This window comes from Betta splendens, chromosome 10 (assembly GCF_900634795.4).
Source record: "Betta splendens chromosome 10, fBetSpl5.4, whole genome shotgun sequence".
Classification (NCBI taxonomy): Eukaryota; Metazoa; Chordata; class Actinopteri; order Anabantiformes; family Osphronemidae; genus Betta; species Betta splendens.
Genome location: NC_040890.2, coordinates 20,420,146 through 20,443,111, shown reverse-complemented (window position 1 = coordinate 20,443,111; position 22,966 = coordinate 20,420,146). Strand labels below are relative to the sequence as shown.

The following is a 22,966-nucleotide window of genomic DNA, read 5'->3' as shown; positions in this document are numbered from 1 at the left end:
AGAGCGGCGGCTGGCAGAGCGAACCCTGACCCCCCCACACACACATTACACCACCCATATGAAGACAGATTGCCTGATTTAGTGTAAACATATGCTGCAATTCCAGGCATCAGTGCCACTTTCTCCATCGTAATTTGTATTGATTTTTCTCTCTCTCTCTCTTTCCGTGTGAGGACGTTTTCTCCCGCTGTCTGATGCTCCTTATAAATCAGAGAAGAAGGAGAGGAGGATAATTCAGAGGTGAAAGGAGGCACAGAAGGAAGAGAAGCTTCTTTCTATATTTAATCAAGTATTTATCGCCCCCTGTTTGGCTCCTCTCTCGCTGGCTGTGAGGCTGATCAAACGGTCGCTCGGCGTCCTGCCGATGGCGGCGCTCTGTGATTAGGCGACTAAGTGACTGAGGGGAGGAAGAAGGAAAAGTCATTTGACGCCAGCTTCACAGCAGGTCAGACCTCGTGTTGTTCAGCTGCGTTTGTGACATGTGGAAACTGGAACATCTGGAGTCGTGATGGAAAAGCTCCGCTTTAATTAACAACGCCTGAAGAATCTGAACTATTAGGTAATAAATCCAGGTTCTACCCAGAAATGACACTATCCTAAGATTCAGGTTCTGTTCTGGGTGAAATGAGCAAAGAATATAAGGCTGATAATGTGTTGAAGCCAAATGAGCCGTTTCTGCTGTTTGTGGGTTGGTGTCTCAGACCTGACACGTTTCAATCCTGTCCAGCTTTGCTCAGTATCAAACCCTGAAGCAACAGTTGATGGATGACACTGAACCAAGGTCCACTCGAAGCAGGCGCATTATTTACTTTATTTAACTAATGTTGAACAGTTGAGCTTAGTTTGGTCACAGTCATTGTACATCTACGCGTCCGGGTCCCTGTGTGTGAGTCTCTAAACGAATGACACCGGGGCCTCTGACATGTCTAATGACACCGAGCATGACGAGGAAAGGCAGCAGTTAATCCCAGGAGTCTCCAACTCCACGCAACAGCGTCCCGGTTCCTGCAGACTTTCCTGCAGGTTTCCAGACGACGCGTTTGTCACGGCTCCCAGTGAAACCGGACGGATGAAGCGAGGCTGAGATAATTCAGATGCCGGCTGATATCAGATCAGAGGATCAGCGCTCTGGAGGGAGGACGCTGGATTAGTGGAACATCTCTGCAGGCTCATTACCCGCTCACATCCAGCAGGCCTCCACGCTTCACAGGAGCCTGCACAGCCTCTGTTTACATCCTCCTCCTCGCCGCTGTTTACATTTATTTCTCATTTGCTGCTTCTCACCGAGACGTGGCTGCTTTGTACATATTTACCAGCCGGAGATGGAATCTGCACTTGGGGGATCCCTGCTCACCTTTAGTCGTGGCTTCCTCCTGTATGACACTCATCACAGCAAATGGACTCTATATTCCATATGAAGCGGCGCCGACTCCCCCGACACGTTTCAACATGTGTCACAATTTGCCGTCTCTCCGGCTGCGTGATTGACGCAGGTCAGCGAGCGCTCGGCCTCGCCGCCTGCACATCAGCGCTCCCCTCCAGGGCCGGACGCGCTGACAGACGCACATCAGCCCAGCCTGAAGTGGACGGGCTCATTTGTTTGGCTGCTTGTCAAGTGGCCGACCAGCGTCAGCCGTAGCACCCTGGATGCTTCCTTTCAGCGTCTCATCGATCGGCTGCTTTGCTCCTCTGACGTCCAATTCATCAGTCAGTCAACATCCAGCCAGTCCGACTGTAACAAGCTCAAACTTTGATCCAAACCAACTTTTCAGCCTGTTCATCTGAACATTCAAACACGTCTACGAGTCCATGGTTAAAATACGAGGCTTAACTAGCAGCTGATTAAAGACACTGCGATAGTAATAACAATAGGAAGAGTTTTTTTTAAGTATAGCTTTGTCCTGTACCAGCCGAGCTCCTTCCTTTTTCATTTCAGTACTGTACTCAACAACCCGACTGTGGGACAAATCAAGGTTTACTTCAGTAATGAGGCTTCGATGTTTTCTTCCATTTCATGTGCAGCTGCTGAAGGTTCGAGCAGAGAATTCATGCAGACACCATGTGAAGCTCCTGATGAGGGGTCCATGTGCCGCGGCTCTGCCGGATCCCGCTGTGGCTCGTCAGGCCCGCGGCTCCAGATGAGACGCCTCCTCCTCCGTAACCCAGATGAACGACAGGAGGACGCCCACTCCCCTTCAGCTTCCTCCTCCGAGAGTCGCCGTGACGCAACTAGCCGTGTGATTAGAGCGCGTTAATCAGTGAATAATTAGCTCAGAGTGCCTCAAAGAAATAGGCCCCCACCTGAGAAGTTATTATTTTGTGAAGTGTCGGTGGAAGATGCCCCCGCAGAAACAGCTAATTACCCGACATTAGTTCCACAAGTGGCCGCTCCCTGAGTGGAGTGAGCCGCTGTGGCTTTGATATGTGGGATGTGCGTCTCCCGGTGGAGACACGGTTCTGCTGTCTATTAAAAGGCGAGAGCCCACGGGTGCTGTTCTACCGCCGGCGACAGGTCGATGCTGAACAGTGGACCAGACTCATCTTCAGGTTCAAACCATTCGCAGTCACAACAAAATGTTTCAAGGTCAATAAAAGCTGAAAGATTGGGTTCAAGAAGTACTGAAAGTGCATGATTAAAGGTGTTAACACGAAGGGCCGGCCTCTGTATCGCACCATGATGGGCCAGACGGACCCACAGTTCTGATCCAGTCCTGAACAAGGAGCCGGGACATTTTGGTGCCCAGCTCCTCAGGGTCTGAGCTTCCTGTCAATCACAGTTTAAGCAGCTGCGATGAGCCGGTCTGATGGACTTATCTCCTCAGACAGATGTGGGACAGGTGCCGTCAACACGGCACCTTTAATGAGAACACACCTCTGCTCATTATTAGAAGCGCTAGCAAACTAAACTCCAGTCACTTGCTTGAACCTGCCTCGGTTCCTGAAGGCTCACGCTCAAACGCAGCCAAGCGTCTGGTTCCGCTGAAGACATGGGCCGCGCTGTGTGGTGCTCCCTAAGCCAAAGGGAACTGGCTCAGGACCAGTTTGCTCGTACGCAATGGGCTCCGGTTCAATGGTTCCCTAAGAAAAGTGTTTTATTGAGGAACGAACTGAAGCGTTTCAGCCGCTAGTTTGTTCATAAAACAATAAATGATAACATCATTGAGTGTAAGTTTGTGTTCTGATGCCAAGATGTTTGAGAGAGGGCCAGACCCAGCTGGCACACAACCTCTTAAATAATGTCAGTTATTGTTGTTTTAATTATTAATTAAAATTATTATAATTAATTAATTAACATTTTGTGCTATTGCTTGTAAAAATGTTTATTCTATGATCAATATTAAAATAGTTTTAACTTTGACAGTGAGACACATAAACCAATGAACTTTCAACCATGATCCATGACATAATTGACTATGATTCAATGGTAAAATGCCTGATGAAGAGAGTGAAAACACAGCGTGACCCCCAAATCCAGCGGACGCCCCCGTCATTACACCCAAACCTGGAGCCTTTGAGCAGCGTCATCTGACGAGATGCTCCCGGAGGAATGGATGCCCAAACAGCACAACCCACAGAACCTGGACCGTTAATAATCAACATGTGAAAAAGACAAAGCGACTCGAAAGAGACCAAGATGAATCCACACGAGGCCGAGACGAGCTGCCATGACTTCCACGGATCCGTCACGGTTCCACAGTGTCTCTGACCAGGTGAGTGGGGTGGCATCGGGTTCATGAGAGGTTGGAGGTTGGAGACAGAAGCTGCGCCGTCACAGAGTGGAACCTAGAGCTGAGATGTTCTCACATGTCAGGAAGGAGCAGAACTGCTGTGGAGTCGGAGCCGTCTGGTACTGGTACTGGTCCAGTGCGGCCTGTTCACACCTCTTCATCGCCGTCATTCCCTTCTACTCTGACTTCATCCTATCCCTCTCTCTCCCTCTGATCCCAGGTGCAGCTGCCGGAGGAGGGGTTGAAATTAATGAGAGGAGCCTGGAGGTATTGACTTTCCTGGGAAAACACAGCTCTCTAAAAATCAGTGGCCGAGCGCCGCAATAAGCCCCAGCACCCATCGATCCCACAACGCCCCCCCCCCTCTGAACAGGCCGTATTGATCCGTGTGTTACAAGCTGTGAGGCCGCCGGTGTGGACCAAGCAGCACCACCAACAGCTGACCAGAGAAGGTGATGAAAAAACAGTGGCACATGTTGGAAAGATGTAAAAGTACAACGGGTTTATGACTCAACCCCCAACCCGTCACTCAGTCCTCAGCAGCCAAATGAATAAAGCCTGTGGAGGACGACTCCCATTTGTTTCCAGCTGTGATCATGAGAGGCGGGTTCAGCCCTCTCTGCCTCCTCGCAGGCTTTTTGTCATTCCTCTCAGCGTTTCTTGCCTGTGGCCAGTTTTTGGAAGCGAAGCCTTGGGATCAGATCCTGAAGCTGCTTTAAGCCACAGAGTGGAGGTTTGAGAGGAAGTCTGGGAAAACACTCAGCTCCTACTGCTCGTCACTTCACCTTCAGCTGCACCTCCTCCTCCTCAGGCTGGAGGGTTCAGGGCCACGATTTAACCTGGCTTCTAAATCAGGCTAAATTATTAAACTGCTGGTCAGCTGGTCACAAGTGTGACTCACAGAGAACCTGGAAAACACTTTAGGAGCTGCACCAACCTCATTAAAACCCTCCGGAGAGCACAGCTTGTCAAAGAAACTCCTGAAGGCCCTGAACAGTCGTTAAGGTTCCAGGGAACATCATTCAGACCTTCAGGCCTTCCACGAAGAACCACTACGGTTCCTCAAGGGCCTCCTTAAGTACCTGGACTAACTCCTGTAGTCCTCTAGAAGCTCATTATGCATCTGGAAAACAATGAAACCTGCTCACAATCACCACAAGCAGCTCGAAGTGAACTTACAGCAGCTCATGGTCCTACGGTATCAGGACCAACTAAGGATGAGGATTCAGAAAAACTGTCAGACCTCAACTGGACCAGGGTCAGAAACCAGCAATGAGTCCCACATCAGTGATTCAAAGGTGCCTCAGGAAAGAACCACACAGTTGTGACGTATGACGAGTCTGGTGCTGTTAAAGAACATGAGAGCAGAACCTTGTGGGACTGAGTTTTCGTCAGAAGAAAACCCTGTCCACATTGAGCCGTCAGCTCTGTGCAGCCTGAGGAGGGTGTTCATGTCCTCCCACATGCTCTGAAATCTGGGTTCCAACATGAGAGGAAGAGGAGGATGAAGCTGAGGCTTGTCCTACATCCACATCATGTCACTACGGCAGCATTCCAACCATTTAATCCAACATCTATTTTCTGATTCCTGTTCCTTCTTCGGGTCCCATCATGTAACACCTGCCTCAGAATGTGTGTGTCTGGATGAGGACATGAAGGTTGACATCAGGCTCTATTCACATCACACGTCCACGTTGTCAGTCCTATCTGTAAACGGGATCACATATTAGCATTGCAAAAGGAGGCGGAGGCCTGGCCATCCATTGTGAAGGTCCGACTCGGCCCACGACGCAGGAGGCAGCGCCTCCAACAAAGACGAGAGCGGAGGAGGAGGCGGCGATAAAGCGGTGTTAAACAGAAACACGCCGCTGCCTTCATGACATTTACTTATCGCACTGAAGTGTCTCCAATCTGACCTTTCTGCTACTTTGAATGACATCTGGATATTATGACGGAATAATCGAGGACAGTAAAAGCACTGATTCAAAGACAGATATGATACATGGGGCGACACGTGACGCATGGCTCATTGTCTGCTAAGACTTCTGTATTTAGTTTACTGGAAACCTTGGTCATGATTTGCCACGTGAGGAAGCTGCTGATTGAAACAGTGACCACTACAGAAAGCAAACCCTGTCCGGCTGCTCAGCCTCACACTGGAACCTTCGCTGCATCATCTCCGGCCTACAGACGACGTCATGAGTAAAGTTACAAAGTAAACTTTGAAAAGTCAAAGGCAATGAGGCTCTGCTGGTCCAAAAACTGCTGCAGCTTCACCTTCAGCATGTAGAAAACTGTTTACAGCAAATAAACCTCACCCCTTTGGCATCAACAGGACTCGACTCTAAAGACCTTAAACCTTTTCTTAAATCTTGTGTAGAAACCCAGAAACAAAATGAACTCACGCTGGTTTTCCAACGCATCAAATGTCTGAGATGAAGAAGAGACGTGTAGAATATTTGATTTGATGCCGAAGACATATTGTGTAAGTTGAAACGCTGCTAAAGGGAAGTCAACCCGTTAGCCTGTTGTTTGAAAGCACCAGTGCAAACCAAAGTGTTGAAGCAGGTCAGGACTGAAGTCGTCCATCAGCAGGTGATCAGAAGCAGGTGGAGCCGTGTGGGCGCTGCTCGTGGTCTTACCCGTGTACACGAAGCGGCCCGGAGCTCCTTTGCAGAACTGCTTGGATTTGTAGGACAGCGTGACCTCTACGACCCCAGGGATGTGGCGAGGGGGGGTCTGGACCCGGATGGCGTGGGGGGTGATCAGCTGAAGCAACAGACAAGATGTTCAGGTGAAAAAGAAGCAGGACATCATCACAGGTTTGCGGGTTCTGGTTGTGGACTGGTGCCATATAAATCAAACTGAGGCGACTGGATGAATACATGATGAATGTAATGAAATGCTCCAATCTAGGTCGGCGCTGATCAAAGGAGGAGTGAGGTGGATCTGTCTGTCTCACACCTTCTCCCCCTTCCCCACCAGGTGTTCTGCTGCTCTGGACCCACTTCAATATTTCATGCTGCACCACGTGCGCGGCTCCTCCTCGACATATTTTTGGGGCCGTGCGACAGATACAGACGCAGGTGTTTCTACCACTGCGACCATGATGAACAGCATGTGCAGCTGCTGAGCGCAGTGATGTTTGTGTGTAAGACACAGGTGGAAGCTGTGCTTTCACAATCAGCACGGAGGAAGCCTCCGATAAAGGCAGCTCACCTCGCTCCACACCAGCATCGTGCCAAAGACCACCTGCAGGCCGTCGAAGAAGTTGTCCCCGATGAGGATGACGGTGGCGCCGCCGGTCGTCCAGCCCTCGCTCGGACTGATGGCTTTGATGCAGGGAGTGGCTGCTTCGGAAACACAGGCAAGGAAACATGAGAAACACCGGAAACACGGGCATTCAGTTAGAAACAGACTAAACGTGTCAGAGCTTCACTGTCAACACTCGCGCCGTCGTATGTAGCTTCTGTCCGATGCACAGCCTCTTCCTCACGTCCTGATGCCACAGAGATCAATAAGCTGCTCTGCACTGAGCGACTCGTGGACTAGACTGGATCCGGACAGAGTCGGCGTCGGACGCTAGACGAGCCCTGCAGGTTTACAGCGTCTTCCCGGACCGGCTGGATTTTCCAGTCAGAGCTCAGAGCCTCCTCTTGTTTACCATGTGATCTGATCTATACAGCTGCGTTCAGGCTCTATTAAACATTCCAGGTACAAATTTCACCACTATTAGCAGAGCAAAGTTACTGGCAGCCAACGCTCAGAGGGCGAGAGGATCTTTTATTTATAGCGCTCACGCACTCAAACATCACGACGGGATGCTTCACGACTCGGACACCAGAGTCCAAAAGCCCCTGGCGCTTCACACTGCTGTGCACATGACCCATGACGGTAGCGTCTAATTAGTCAGCGGCTGAAGGAACAAAGTGAAAGTTTTTAAGCCACAGACTCCAGCGGCCTCGTGGCCCCTCCAGTCACAGCGTCAACTTCTGCAAGTCGCTGCGAGTTTCCAGATAAAAGCGAAGCGCGGCTCGGCCTCCCAGAACCCTGCAGCGGCTGCGGGTCGAGCTGCTCCTGCTCAGAGGAGTCCATTGTCATCTCCTTATTAATTTTCCTCTTTTGTGGCAGCAGTAAACAAACAGTCCAGTGGGTCGGGGGGAGTGGGGGGGGGGGCTTTCCAATCAAATGAATAGAGCACAAAGGCGAGGAGCAGGCGGTGGAAAGTTTTATCAAGGAGACGTGGGCATGAGGGCTGGTGACAAAGGCGGGAGCAGATGTTGGGGCTTTTTATCGCCTCTGAAAACATCCCAGGCTGGAGGACATGAAAGGCCCCGAGCTTTCCTCAGCGGCTGAGATAAGGAGCCGAAACAAGGGCCTGCCGCCCTGCAGGACCATGAATGTTTAAATGCTCATTTGATGAAGTTTGATCCTTCTCGAGATGTTCTCACAGGTGAGAAAGAACCTCTTTGTTTGCTGAATGACAGATCTGTGTCAGACAGTATTTGTTTTACCCCTTCAGGCGGCGCAGACGGGTGGGGTTTGCTACAGAACAGGAGAGTCACTTAGGTTTGGGTTCCTCTGTTTTTCCTTTGATCATCTACCTCATCTTGTGTGATGGGCCCCACTGTGATAAACACCACCCGTCTGGTGCTGCAAGTAGGTTAAACCAAATAAGACAATGACATCGCTGGCTCCTGAAAACGTCTCAGAACTCCAGAGAATTCAGTTCAAGAGTAAAAAAACTTTATAAGTCCCAGATGGAAATTGCAAAGGAAACTTGGAGGAAGTTTTGAAATCTGATTTCCTTTACTATGTAGTACGTCCCAGCAGGGTGGGGTTTAGTTAAGCCAACCTGCAAATAAAATTGGTCATGAAGTTCAGACAAAGAGCGTTTGAAGTTTGTTTAATAAACTCAACTGTTACACTAAAACGACGAAAGAGTAAGTTCAATCCAGCCAAGCCTCCATTAAAAGAAGAATAGAAGATGTGTATGTAAGGAACATGGTGCTGGTACAGCTCCACCCTCCTGGTTCTCCACCTAAAACGAATCTAACCAGAGGCTGATGTCACGGGTCTTGGAAACGTGCTGCTGTCGGCCGAGTTGTTGGAGCGACACGGAAAAGTTTATAACTTCATTGAAACTTTTTTCCGTTTGTTCTCCATCGCCTCCCGACGGGGCGGGTGGAGAGCCACTCTACAAACATGTAGAACCCGTCAGATTGGATTTCAGGTGTTCATTAAAGGGTCATTCCACTGCTTCTACACACCACACCAGAAGGAGAAGCTGTTCAGGTGGAGTGTGAGCAGCCCGAGCTGCTGGAAAGCGCTCGTCGCTTGGAAAACGATGTTTAAGTGGACGGGATAACACGAAGACGACATTACCTTCAGAGGGGTCCAGGCGTCGGGCTCGGCGCCCGTGTTTGGAGTTGTTGTGCACAAACATGTTGTCCGACACGGCAAGCACATGACCATCCACGTTGACTGTAGTGGAAACCACCACCTGCACACACACACACACACACACACACACACACACACACACACACACACACACACACACACACACACACACACACACACACATCTGAGCATGGATTGTGTGATGGTTTCCATGGTGTCCACTCATCAATACACGTTCTCACCTGAAACCTCCTCATGTCTCGAGGGTTTCCTGCATTTTTCAAACAGTTCTGATTGCACTTGAGGAAGAACTTCAGGAAGAATCTGGAAGCAGAAGAACACAAAGACACGGTGGATTAGTGGCAGAGCACGTTCCTCTGGGTCTGACCATGCTGCAGACGCCCAGGGTGATTAAACCAGATCCAATTCCGTAGGATCCTGGATCAGAGGGAGGAGTGGAGCTAAGAGAAGCCAGGCTCAGGACACTGGTCTTCATCAAGCTCATTTAAAGCAGCTCAGAACCAACTTACACAACGGTAAAGAAAACAGTAAAGAAACTTATTGCGGCTGCTCAAGCGTCTCTGTGAGCAGTAGTTTACACAGAAGGCTCCTCAAGGGCGTGCCGACTGCTGCGCTTTCATAGGAAACCAGTGGATGTGAACAGAGACACCAGGCAGGTTCCGGGTTCCAGCGTGTGACCTCACGCCTCCAATCCTCCGGTGGCGGTGGGCGCCTCTGCAGACTTATGGCGTCTCCCCTCCCCTCCTGTCCCATCTCTCACCGGCTGCGCTGATTTACAGCATTTTTTACGGCAGCAGAAAAGTATTGATTGGGAATGGATATCAATGAGGGCGGCAGTAATAACCACACCTTAGTACGAGGGGGGTCAGGATGGATGGCTCCTCTAATGCATTTCCCACTGCCTTGTAATCTGTGCACATCCATCTCTCGGACCATAAGCCCCCTCTCGTCCCGTTCCCTTTTAATTGCCACATTATCACAATAATAATCCGGGCAGTTAACAAGCGACAAGGTCGCAGACAGACATGTCACATTAACCAGGGGATAACCTCCACACCAGGCTCCCATTGTACCGCTGTGCAAGGCATGCTGGGACCGGGGGCCTCGCCGAGGTCCGCATCGATTTGCTCCCTAATAAGACAGTAACAGTATCTTTTAAAACACACAGTAACTCTGTTGGTTAACAAAGCAAAGCCTGACGATTCACTGAAGCTGGTGAAGGCACAGCGAGGGTTTTAAACCTGAGGGTTTTAAACCGGTTCCACCTGTGACTAGAATAACGTCTGACATGAAGAGATCATCCATCACTACTAAGTCTACATCACCGCCCAACTCAGCGCCACTCACTGATTAATGTAGATTTATTATTGTGACACGTTTGATGATTTCATTCACAATGTGTTCACATTTTCCTTATTTGAGCTGATGTTTTAGTTTTCACACTTGTGGGTGAGCTGAGCCTTCACAGAGACAAAGCGAGGCGCTGTGTGTGTGTCCATATCGACTGAAAGCTGATCTGCTGCTCTGGAGCCTCTAATGCCCTTTATGGCAGTGAACAGAATAATGTGGAGCAGCTCCGTTCAGATGATACCGAGTCCTTCAGAGAGCTGATATGGATCGATACGGATTGAATTAAAAGCCAGCTGGAGACAAGACCAGGCTCACACACACTGCCACAGTACACAGTACATACAGTACAGGCACAGTACACAGAGTACACACAGTACAGACGGTACATACAGTACACACACAGTACACACAGAGAACATACAGTACACAATAAGTACACAGGGTACACACAGTACAGACGGTACATACAGTACACACACAGTACACACAGAGAACATACAGTACACAATAAGTACACAGGGTACACACAGTACAGACGGTACATACAGTACACACACAGTACACACAGAGAACATACAGTACACAATAAGTACACAGGGTACACACAGTACAGACGGTACATACAGTACACACACAGTACACACAGAGAACATACAGTACACAATAAGTACACAGGGTACACACAGTACAGACGGTACATACAGTACACACACAGTACACACAGAGAACATACAGTACACAATAAGTACACAGGGTACACACAGTACAGACGGTACATACAGTACACACACAGTACACACAGAGAACATACAGTACACAATAAGTACACAGGGTACACACAGTACAGACGGTACATACAGTACACACACAGTACACACAGAGAACATACAGTACACACAAAGTACACAAAGTACACAGAGTACACTCAGGGCTACTGAGACCATCCACACAAGTGAAGCTGAATCCAGATGGAACCTCCCTCAGTGAACAGATGCGATTTGTCTCAGGTTCTGGTCTCTGAGCTGATGCCTTGCTATTTCATGGCTTCATGGATTTTGCATTATGAAGCGTTAGTATAAAGACTTTTAATAGATAAAAACAGTGATCCAGGCTAAAACTCAGAGTGTAGAACCAAGGGAGGAGAAAGGGGTTGGGTCCTGGGAGAAGGAGGAGGAGGTCCAGGGAGGAGGAGGGGAGGAGGAGGACGTCCAGAAAGGAGGAGGAGGTCCAGGAAGGAGGAGGGGGAGGAGGAGATCCAGGAAGGAGGAGGAGGAGGAGGAGGAAGAGGTCCAGGAAGGAGAAGGGGGAGGAGGAGGTCCAGGAAGGAGGAGGAGGTCCAGGAAGGAGGAGGGGGAGGAGGAGATCCAGGAAGGAGGAGGAGGAGGAGGAGGAGGAGGAGGAGGAGGAGGAGGAAGAGGTCCAGGAAGGAGAAGGGGGAGGAGAAGGTCCAGGAAGGAGGAGGGGAAGGAGGAGCAGGAGGAGGTCCAGGGAGGAGGAGGAGGTCCAGGAAGGAGGAGGGGAAGGAGGAGCAGGAGGAGGTCCAGGGAGGAGGAGGAGGTCCAGGAAAAAAGGGGGGGGAGGTCCAGGAAGGAGGAGGGGAAGGAGGAGCAGGAGGAGGTCCAGGGAGGAGGAGGAGGTCCAGGAAGGAGGAGGGGAAGGAGGAGCAGGAGGAGGTCCAGGGAGGAGGAGGAGGTCCAGGAAAAAAGGGGGGGGAGGTCCAGGAAGGAGGAGCAGGGGGAGGTCCAGGAAGGAGGAGGAGGAGGTACAGAAAGGAAGAGAAGCAGGAGGAGGTCCAGGAAGGAGGAGGGGGAGGACGAGGTCCAGGAAGGAAGGAGGGGGGGGGGGGGGGTCCAGGAAGGAGAAGCAGGAGGAGGTCCAGGAAGAAGGAGGAGGAGGGATCACTGTTTTCTGTGGCCACTTAAAATGATGTCATCCCTGACCACACCCAGTGCACTATGGGAAGCAATTACATGAAGCTCAAGTTACAAGGCCCTGATAAACACACACACACACACACACACACACACACACACACACACACACACACACACACACACACACACACACACACACACACACACACACACACACACACACTCTTTCTCTCCCTGGAGTCTCTCACTTATTACGTTAGGCTTGAAAAGCAGAAAGATCAATATTTGAGCAGGGGTATTTTTACAGCCGCCGTCGGGCCTCACAGCTGGAGCCTCTCTGCGAGGAGCCACCGCTGCCTGTTCACCACCTGACCTCCAGCGGCTCCTCGCACGGTGACAAAAGTGGAATAAAGCGCAAAGCAAGCGTGTCGAGCCGAGGCCACCGCCGCGCTCCCGCCGATCCGTCCTGGTTAAGCCGCCGACCGCCGCGCGTCACATCTCGTTTGTCTGCGGCTAACGAACAGAGCGTGGAGGAGCAGCGGCTCGCAGGCAGAACATCAGAGGCCGGAGGAGGAGGAGGAGACGCGCCGCCTCATTAGAAGGTCGAGTAAAGCCTAATATTGACTCTGCCGCGCTGCTGAAACACTCCGAATAATTACTGAGGAATTCAGATGATGCTCCACTGAAGCTAATTAGGATATGAAACAAGAGCAGCTTCATGGCCATTACCATCACATGATGATCCACTGGCCCCAGCACCAGTGTGTGTTTGCTTTTGTCTGCCTCTGTGTCAGTGTGTGTGTGTGTGAGGACGCTCCTTGGCTCTGCTACACACCATCAATAATTCACAAGCCAAGATGGCAATTACAGGACCATGTACAATCAAGCTAAATATTTGATGAGGCACTAAAACAGTCCCTGGAACAGATATGCCTCTGTCTCAAACACACACAGCCTCCACTGTCTATTGTCACAACACATTAGGTCCTCGCTCCCTTATTCCCCAGACTTTGTCTTGACACGCAAAAGCAGTTTATTCTGCTAAAAGAGCTCCGTGCAATTCATTTGTTCCATCTGAAATATTAAGCGCCGTCATTTTGCATTGTGGGAGGCTGCACGTCGCTAGTGACGAGAGCAAAGGATAGGAGGCCGTGGCACTGAACAAAGGGAGCGCGAGGTCTGGAGCCGCTGTGATCCGAACATCAGCACGGGTCCGATGCTGACGCACGACGGGCCTGAAAACACACCCCGCAGGTACGACCCAGTTACACGTCCGGTCGCGTCTGACCTGATCACCCGTAAAAAGTCAGTGCTTGAGCTCAGCAGGTGACAGATTCAAACCTGAGTCAGTTTATGTGACAAACGCCCATAAACTAAGACGTGTTCCATGTGATGAGAACACAGCGAGCGCAGTCTCCGTCACGACGCCGGCGGCTGAGACGCAGCTCCACCGACAGAAGAGACGCTTTTAACATGAAAGTCTCCGAGACGCTTCCTGTTGCCGTTCGGCTGCTTCCTGATTTCTGCGGGTCAGACAAATGTTGTGTATTCACATATAAAAGAACACATGCTGAATTCCTGGAGCACAGAGAAGAACAGAACATCCCATAATTATTTCATACTGCCTGAGAGAGAGAGAGAGAGGGGGGGGGGATTTTTGTTCTACTGAACCAGTTTCAACACAAAAACGCAAGTTGTCATGTTTTAACAAAGGGCTGAATCCACGTCTGCTGGGTTTTATACACAATGACTCGTATTCTGTCACGTACAGTACACTTGGCATTTCTTTCAGCTGCAGCGCTTGTTGGCTCTTTACACTGACGCCTTCTGACGTGTGAAGTTCCAGTTACAGCTCATGAACGGACTCTGAGTCTGACCTCTGACGTCGAGATGTTGCCGGTGACCGTGGAAACATTCATCTTCATTCATTCCCCATAATGTAAACTATGGTCATACCCCAGCTGTATTTTAGCTGCGTTGCTATGACAACCATCTTGTTTGTCTCAGTGATCATCTGTGATGCAACGCTGCAGCCGGTCTGACATCATGACTTCACAATGAGGTGGAAAACGGGTGTGCTGTCGATCACAGACATGATAACGCACTCACAGCCAAGTGTCAGGACCCTCAGGACCAGGAACGCTCAGAAACCATGAAGCTCAGAGACCAGGAGACGTTCAGAACCAGGAGATGCTCGGGGACCAGAAGGCTAAGAACTAGGACCCTCGGAGAATCGTGAAGGTCAGAACCATAACGTTCAGAACCAGGATCCTTGCGGGGCCATGAAGCTCAGAACCAGGATGCTCAGAGACCAGCAGAAATTCAAAAACCAGGAGATGCTCAGGGACCAGGAAGCTCAGAACAACAACGTTCAGAACAAGGACCCTGGGGACCATGAAGCTCAGAACCAGGATGCTCAGAGACCAGCAGACATTCAGAACCAGGAGACACTCGGGGACCAGGAAGCTCAGAACCAGGACTCTCGGGGGACCATGAAGCTCAGAACCAGGATGCTCAGAGACCAGGAGACCCAGAACCAGGAGATGCTAGGGGACCAGGAAGCTCAGAACCAGGACCCTCAGGGACCATGAAGCTCATAACCAGAATGTTCAGAACCAGGATCCTCGGGGGGGGCATGAAGTCAGAACCAGGATGCTCAGAGACCAGCAGACGTTCAGAACCAGGAGACACTCGGGGATCAGGAAGCTCAGAACCAGAATACTTAGAACCAGAATGCGGGATGGTCAGGGACCATAAATCTCAACAAGGATGTTCTGAGACAATGAGGCAGACACAGAGGCTTGTGGTCGTGATCAGTGTTACACTGAAACTGTGGTTGGGTCAGATTCCACAACAATACTTTAGCTACTAAAGTAGGGTCTCTACTTGCACATGGAATGAATCAGGCGACGGCAGAACAGGAGCTGCTACCACCTAAAGGATGACCAGGAGCCCGACATTGTTCTGTCCATCCGTGTGTCAGTAAACAAAGAGCCTGTGTTTACTGAGGCACCACCACTCAGTAGTAGCTGAGGCCCCAGGGGATCATGGGAGATGTAGTGTACATTGAGCAGTATATGTGGGCAGCTTGGCAGCATATTGTCAACAGAGGGAGCGTCGAGTGAGCAGCTGCCACCTGATCAACATATGGGAGAGCGAGTCTGGAAACATCCTGGAAAAGCAGTCGTCTCCGGCTTCGGTTTAAAACTGAGCATCTAGAAAACATCTGATGTTCAAACATGACTCCTAAATTAAAACTGACTCTGCAGCTTCTTTTATAAACACCACCTGCAATTTGTTCTATTAAATATGCAAATATAATTGGTGGCTTTCGAACTGTAGTCCAGCAAACTCCAGGCATGCTTCAAGGGTCTTCCAGGGATTTCCAGGGGCTCAATATGTTCATTTAAATCTTTGTAGAATTCTACTCAGCAACGTAAAGATTATCCTGGCTGATCTGCCAGCTACTGTTTAAGCTACAGCATCAGTGAGGTCCATCACAACACAAATGAAAGCTTTTCCAAAGTAGCGCTGGCCACAAGGCAGGACTCATTAAGTTATTAACTTTAATAAGTCGGCTGTTGGCAGCGTGTGTTTGGGCTGAGCCGAGTCCCTGTCAGAGCCAGCCTGCTCGGTGTTTGTTCCAGGTAGTTCCAGGTACTTCTGTGAATCCTGCAGAAACCCTGATCTGATCACCACCGTCACGTGAAATCCTCCTCCCGGTTCCGTTATTCTCTGTCTCTCTGTCCTCCTTCCAGTTGAAGACTAATGAACAAACTGCAGACAAACAGATAAACTGTACAGCGCCTCAAGCTACGAGCTAAACGCTGTAGCCAGCTCTATCCTGACACGTTACTGTAGCACAAGGCTCACCGCGGCTGCTCAAAAGCACCTCGGCAGCTCAGGAACTCAACTCAGGCTTTCCAGTAAACAAAAGTGGAGCAGGAGCAGCTTTGCTCATGTTTAAAACAAGACAACAGCCAGAAAGCGAGTTATTAAATAGCAACTTCATAAAACAAACGAGAAGCGACGCCGCTGAGCTGCAAAGAATGAATAATAGAGTCAGAGTGAAGACCAGATTAGCAGCAGATTAACCCCAGCTGCTCTCATGTCAAAGGCTTCCTGACAACGCAGGGGTCAGTATCTTGCCCAAGGGCACAGTTGGGAATGGAACCATCCAACCACCGTCTGAGGAAGCAGACCTGACAAGCAGCTGTTTTGGCCGAGAAGCAAACATCACCACATCTGCTGCTACATGAACCCGAAGGTCGGGTTTAAAGTGACAGTAATAGTTTGCGAGAAATGTGTTCGTCTGCAGTTCTATGATTCATTTAAGTCTAAATTCTTAATCTGTACATGATTTAATTATTGCTGTGGTCGAACCACAGAGAGAAAAGTACCATCTTAATTAAAGTTTAACGTCACTGGAACGTTTGCTCCATCCTGTGATGAGGCTTGCGGAGGCTCGCTCCTCCATCGTCCTGCCGTCATCATTACTGCAGCTCTGTCCATAACAGAACTAACAGCCGACGTCAGTTACCAAAGGTGCTGCAGCTGGAACCTCCTGCTTTATTTATGGGATCACGTTTATCTCTCACTCATCAGTCTGACAAATGTTTCTCTTTGCGTCCATTACTATTCCACACAGCTCGTTCTCCTGCTGAAGTATTTAATTAAGTGTCTGACTGCTGATGACTCAACGTCCAGCGTTACTGAAGCCAAATTAAAGAAAAAACGGGGGGATTTGAATAAACGCCTGGGGCCTGCCTTCCAACCATTCCATTTCAATATCTCCTCACGCCACTTTAACCTTTCCTGCTGCTGCAGCTCAGAGTGAAGAGAGAAAAGCAGCAGCGCATCACCTGAACAGGAACCTTCACAGATTCATTCATTACCGAGACAAACACGAGGAAACACAGCATCAAATGCCTGGACTAACAAAACACAGTATTAGTGACAAAAAGCACATTACTGAATATTTAAATATGCACATTTGTCAAGCAGTTATGATTTAATACTATTTGCCTTTAACACCAACCTGTGAAACACGTAGTACATGTGTGGATGGAACTAGTCTGAGATGTTAACATTTGATACTGAACATGGTCAAAGCCTAATCTGTTGCTAATGGAGAGAAGAAAGAACTAACACACACACACACACACACACACACACACACACACACACACACACACACACACACACACACACACACACACACACACACACACACACACACACACGATTGGTTGCTGATAAAGACGAGGAATAATGATGCAAGCATTACAAAGTAAATGTAATTTACTCTGCTTTGAAGTCGACACCAAAACGCGTTACTGCTGTGGCCAAACTCAACACACACACAACTGAAGGAATAAAATCCACCTAATTGGCACAAACAGCTCAGAGAAAGCGTTTTATGTGGACTGTGCTGAATCTCCTCTGCAGATTTCGGGGTTTTAAAGCTCGCTGCTATTCTCCATCTGTTTGGCGGCGGCTCCATTCTGCTGCTCTGGGACCAGCGGTCAGCAGCAAGGTGAAGCCAGCCGCACCATCTGGCCCGACCTTGGGCCGGACTCCACCGGCGGAGCTTTAATATCTGAGGCAGGAACTGGGAGAACGGAGCAGAGAAGTATGTTAGCTGGTAAATCTGCAGCTTCTGACCTGAATCCTTCTGTGGTGCAACAGTTCAGTTGTGACATGCTGTGTAGGTCTGTCATCACTCGACGCACAACCGCTGGAAAACCATCTACTGTCACCACATAACAATGGTCTGCAAACTGTGGAGAGACGATAAAGGTCTGAAGCCCCTTCAACAATATATCCCATCCCAAGACAAGCACGCAGGCACACACACACAAACACACAAGCCTGGTGCATCACAAGGATTCACAGTTCAAACCTCAAGCTGTCAGTGGGACCGAGCTCAGCATTAACACACATACGTCATTACATCATTCATCGTTGTCATCCCCAAAGTAGCCGACAGCGACACCTCATCCAGGCAGAGGCCTGGCGTCAGCATCCATCTTTTCATGTAAGTGGATTACTGATGAACTCATTCACAGTTAATGGAGACACAGACGAAGCTTCCCACCGCGTCAGCAGAAGTGATGAGGAAGATCCTGGGAGCTCCAGAATCTGCCTCAGAGGGTCATGATGCTGGAGTCCACAAAGAGAAGTCAGTTCTGAATCACAGAACACACATGACCTCAAAAGCTATTTTTATACATGTATGTTCTCCAGAGAACCTGTGAGGAAGCAGCATTCACACACAACAGTCCCTTCACCAACACACAGACCTAAGAGCGTACAGACCAGAAAAATGTGCTCTACGCATCATAAATGTTTGTAACAGGGATCAAAGGAAGCGAGAAGCAGGGAGTCGAGCTCACCTGGTCAGCTGATCCACATCTCTGTTGTCCTGCGATCCGGCGGCGCCTCTAAACGCCTCATCAACATGTTTAATCAAATTAGCTTGTAGCCAAAAATTGACGCTTTTCATTAATTATACAGGAAAACTCTAATTGCAAATTCAAATGTATTCGCTCCGAACAGAAGGTGTTCAGTAATATTTCAAGGAATTTGCATATTAAATGGGGGTCGCTCCACATTACGTATGCTAATGTATGCACATTGTCTTTATTTTTAACTGGCGGGCCATATGCGCGGCTGCTGCCGGAGCAGGTGAGAACCGTCCTGAGCGCGGACGCTCGTCACGCGCTGCACGCTACGTGGACGCCTCTGTTCACGGCTCCTTTGGCCACAAGCCGTCAGCGGTGACACTGCAGCGTCAGGAGTGTGACACGGCGGGAAACAAGCGCACCTCGGCCGCTGCCATCAACACACGGACCTGCAGCACAGATGTAGCTGTGGATCTATTCAGTTACGTAACAGGTCGCTTTAATATTTAGACTTTAACTAGACCACATGTACTGTATATGGGTAACTGCTGAGATTGACCTCAACAGGAAGGACTCAATGAAAAAACAGGTCCAGAGAGAACTATCACATGAAGTGTTGTTGCAGGAGGAGGTGAACTACAAAGCACATTTATCTGCTTTGAGGTAATAGGTGTCATTAAATTTGTACGTCTGCTTTTAGACAGTTGGGCCTTTTAATGTTGGAGGAGCTGCGCTGGTCTCAGATCAGCTCCATCCCCCGTTCAAGGAGATGAAAGCCTGGCGCTGCCGTCTAGGGGCCAACAATGAACTTCACTTACAGTGTATTAGTCTTTCTGTTTGAAATGAACGCCTTCAGACACATTAGAGGGAATAATCAACTTTCAGCGCTACAGGTGAAGTCACCGGTTAAACCAAAGCGCTCTGATCGTCTGATTTAACCACAGATAACAACAAACACATCCTGAAGGAAACATCTTTTTGCCTCCATTACTTCTGAGGCAACGTAGGTTTCACAGAAACACGTTTATGAGCAGCAACCAAGTAGAGGCACCGAGAGAAGCAGCCATGAGGCCAAAGCCACGCTGAGGAAGAAAAGGTCCCGAGGAAAAATAAAGATTAATTAAAAAGCAGCCGAGTGTGATAGAGCGATGTGACACCTTGGAGGACAGAGTCACTTAATGAACTGAGATCACAGCCACACGTCCTCCTCAGAGACACCGGTTTTTAGGTAGCTCACGATTCCCTGAATGACAAAGCAGGAACCACAACCTAAAACCTTCACACGACTGCACGCTGCTCAAAGCAAGCTGGCAGGGAACCTGTGTGACCCGGGCCTTAGAGGGCGGGTCGACCCGGCCCACAGAGAAGGAGCTGGCAGCCAAGGGAGAGGACACCGAGGACAAACAGGTCCACTGGACCAGAACTGGGCTGTCAGTCACCCGTTTCTGCACTAGTCACAAACAAAAACAAAGTGTGAACTGTGTTCTATATGCAGACAGACCCAGAACCGACCTCAGTGGTACTTTTACACATTTGATTGTTCGAACCCAACAGAAGGTTCAAAAACCATAGCTCCATTTATCCCACATGCAGAAAAAGGAGCAAAGCGTTTCTTCACTGCATGACTTTCCACATCTGGGACGAATCAACTGCTTTGGGACGTGAATGTTCGCTGGACGGGTTTTAGTGTCTGAGACAAACAGCAAGAGAAGCTGCAGTCGACAGTTTGTGTAAAGGTCAAGAGGTCGCAGGCTGTGGGGGAGAGCAGGGGTAGGGGGCATTTAACGAGTGGCGCAACATCTATAAGCAGCTGGAAGAAGCGAGGTTTCCCAAGAGAAACTCCCATCATCCACTTCCTCTCACTGTCGTCAAATAGAGAACACATGTCGCTCCTTCGCCAAGCGGAAGCTGCACAGGCCTGAGGATCAGCTAAATGTCATCGGGACCCAGCTGAAGGTGAGGGGCGATGCCAGAACGCAGAAGAGCTGCTGAGGGTGGGGCTCTGAACCCACACGAGCTCGTCTGACAGGTTTCTCTGCTGGCGCTGGTTCACGTTTGCTCCTGATGGGCGTTCAGCACTAAAAACATATCAGGACAATGAGGTTACAGTAGGAGTCCTTCTATGGGATTTTCATTACGCCACACTGTTCTATGTGTAATGGAAGGCAGAGCCTTCAGCTACCAAGCTCCAAGTGGAACCAGCCTCTGGTTCTGTATCTGTTCTGCTGACATCAGCACAGGGAGCAGGTCGGTCACAGCCGAGTTCACACTCGGCTGCAGGTCGCAGCCTGGATGTGAAGTGGGTGGAAACTCAAGGTCGCCAGTCACGTGGTGCAGCAGGACCAGGACACGGGGGCGAGCCTCCCTGAGCTGTGTCTATGAGAAGCACACGTTTTCCCCCCGAGCGGGTCGGGACGTCCCAGGGGATTTCCACATGTGACATGAAGACGAGCTTCAGTCTGGAGCACACGCTCGTTTACTGTGAAAACACAGTATGCCTCAAGGTTCTGAACGAACTGGACCAGTCTCAGTAAGCGGGGACAGAGTTTCGGTCCCAACCAGGACGGACATATCACACTTAAACGGACCGAGTGAAGTAGAAGCTGGTTCCGGCGGAGCTGTGAGACGTTCCTGAAGTAAACTACTCGCTTTGGATTCTTTAATGCTTTTTACGTTGGTGAGTCACAAACATCATGAGAAAGCATGTGGTTATGTGGTTCTTTAAAGACCTGCATCAGCTTAATGCAAGTACATACCAGTGTACAGTTGGAGTAAAGGTACATGGGTCCTCTGGTTCCTCTGGTGTTAGACAGTACCGACGGGAGTCCAGTTCACGGCTGTGTGTGACTGACAGCTGGGAGAGCTACTAGCGTGAGTGCATTAATTAATGACTGACGGCTAAACGGCCACAGCAGTAATAACGGTTAAGCCTGGCGGCGCTCAGGGGCCGCACCGGCACCGGTCGATGGATCAATGCTCCACTCTCTCACACACACACCTGCCCTCCGAACTAGGTGGCCTGACGCCCCTGGCTCAGCTCGATTTTAACGGACACGGAGCCTCCAGAGGAACCAGGAGGAGACTCCAACACTTACTCTGTCTCCTTCACTCACTTTTTTCCCAGCATCCTCTTGCTGAGGCCTAGATGAGCTAATTAAAGGAGGGTGGAGGCGAGGTGTGTGTGTGTGTGTGTGTGTGTGTGTGTGTGTGTGTGTGTGTGTGTGTGTGTGTGTGTGTGTGTGTGTGTGTGTGCGCGTGTGTGTGTGCGCGTGTGTGTGTGCGTGTGTGTGTGTGTGTGTGTGTGTGTGTGTGTGTGTGTGTGTGTGTGTGTGTGTGTGTGTGTGTGTGTGTGTGTGTGCGTGTGTGTGTGTGTGTGTGTGTGTGCGTGCGGGGAGGGGGGGGGCTCAGGCTCTTGATTGGAGCATAAGGTTTGGTTCTGACAGGTTGGATTAGTGCTGTGTGACTAGGAAGACCATCCACGTACAAAACGCTAAGCCCCCCTGTAAAGCCTGGGGAGGGGATGCTGTGCATGCTGGGAGAGAGATCATCGGATGCACCCCGCAACTGTAACCACGGTGACCCATTGCGCTGCTTCAATGCTTCTGACTCAGAACCGCTAAGATTCTTAAAAAAGTGGCTAAATTGTCATGAAAAACTAAATCTGCACATAAAGTGATTATTGATTATTACTAATTAATCAGAAGCAGTTTGTGTTACATTCATGTGTCTGAGCAGATTTCATTTTCTTGTTATTGTCCATTAAAACCAAAATCTGTCACTAAATAAATAAAGGCCAAATTAGCAGCCTTCAGCAGTCACAGAGTGTGACTGAGCAGAACCTGACATGAACCTGCAGCCGACTTTAACAACATCTGAAGTCGTCCTCTCCTCAGTTTAACAGTCATTTCATGCAGGAAACGTCTGGTTCTGCATCCTGTAAAGCTCCAGCTGCTGCATGTGGGTTCATCAGCAGCAGGATGGAGGTGAACACAGCAGCATTGGAACAATAGAAAGAGGGAAGAGGAGAAGGAAAGGATGGAGGGAGCGAGGCAGGAGGTTTATAGGAAGAGGGGACTTTTGGCAGAGCCCGGTCTCCGCTCGGCTGGCAGCAGCGTGAAGCGGACTCAGGGGCGTCCTCACCGAGCTGCCGTTAGGCGTTAAATGAACACCTGGCCACCGCGGCTCC

At 49.8% G+C, this 22,966-nt stretch overlaps 1 protein-coding gene across 3 annotated transcripts in view; it reads right to left on the bottom strand.

Moving 5' to 3' along the window:
- LOC114864247 (transcription factor COE3-like) overlaps positions 1-22,966 on the bottom strand; it is a 71,725-nt gene that overhangs the window by 15,304 nt on the left and 33,455 nt on the right. For 2 of the 3 annotated variants that reach the window (XM_029164971.3, XM_029164973.3), the window contains exons 7-10: positions 9,374-9,455; positions 9,114-9,231; positions 6,948-7,081; positions 6,371-6,497 (exon numbers count right to left, since the gene is read on the bottom strand). In XM_029164971.3, the coding sequence (XP_029020804.1) occupies positions 6,371-6,497; positions 6,948-7,081; positions 9,114-9,231; positions 9,374-9,455 (461 nt within the window). The remainder of the gene's footprint in view (positions 1-6,370; positions 6,498-6,947; positions 7,082-9,113; positions 9,232-9,373; positions 9,456-22,966) is intronic. The other variant, XM_029164972.3, reaches the window with a different exon arrangement.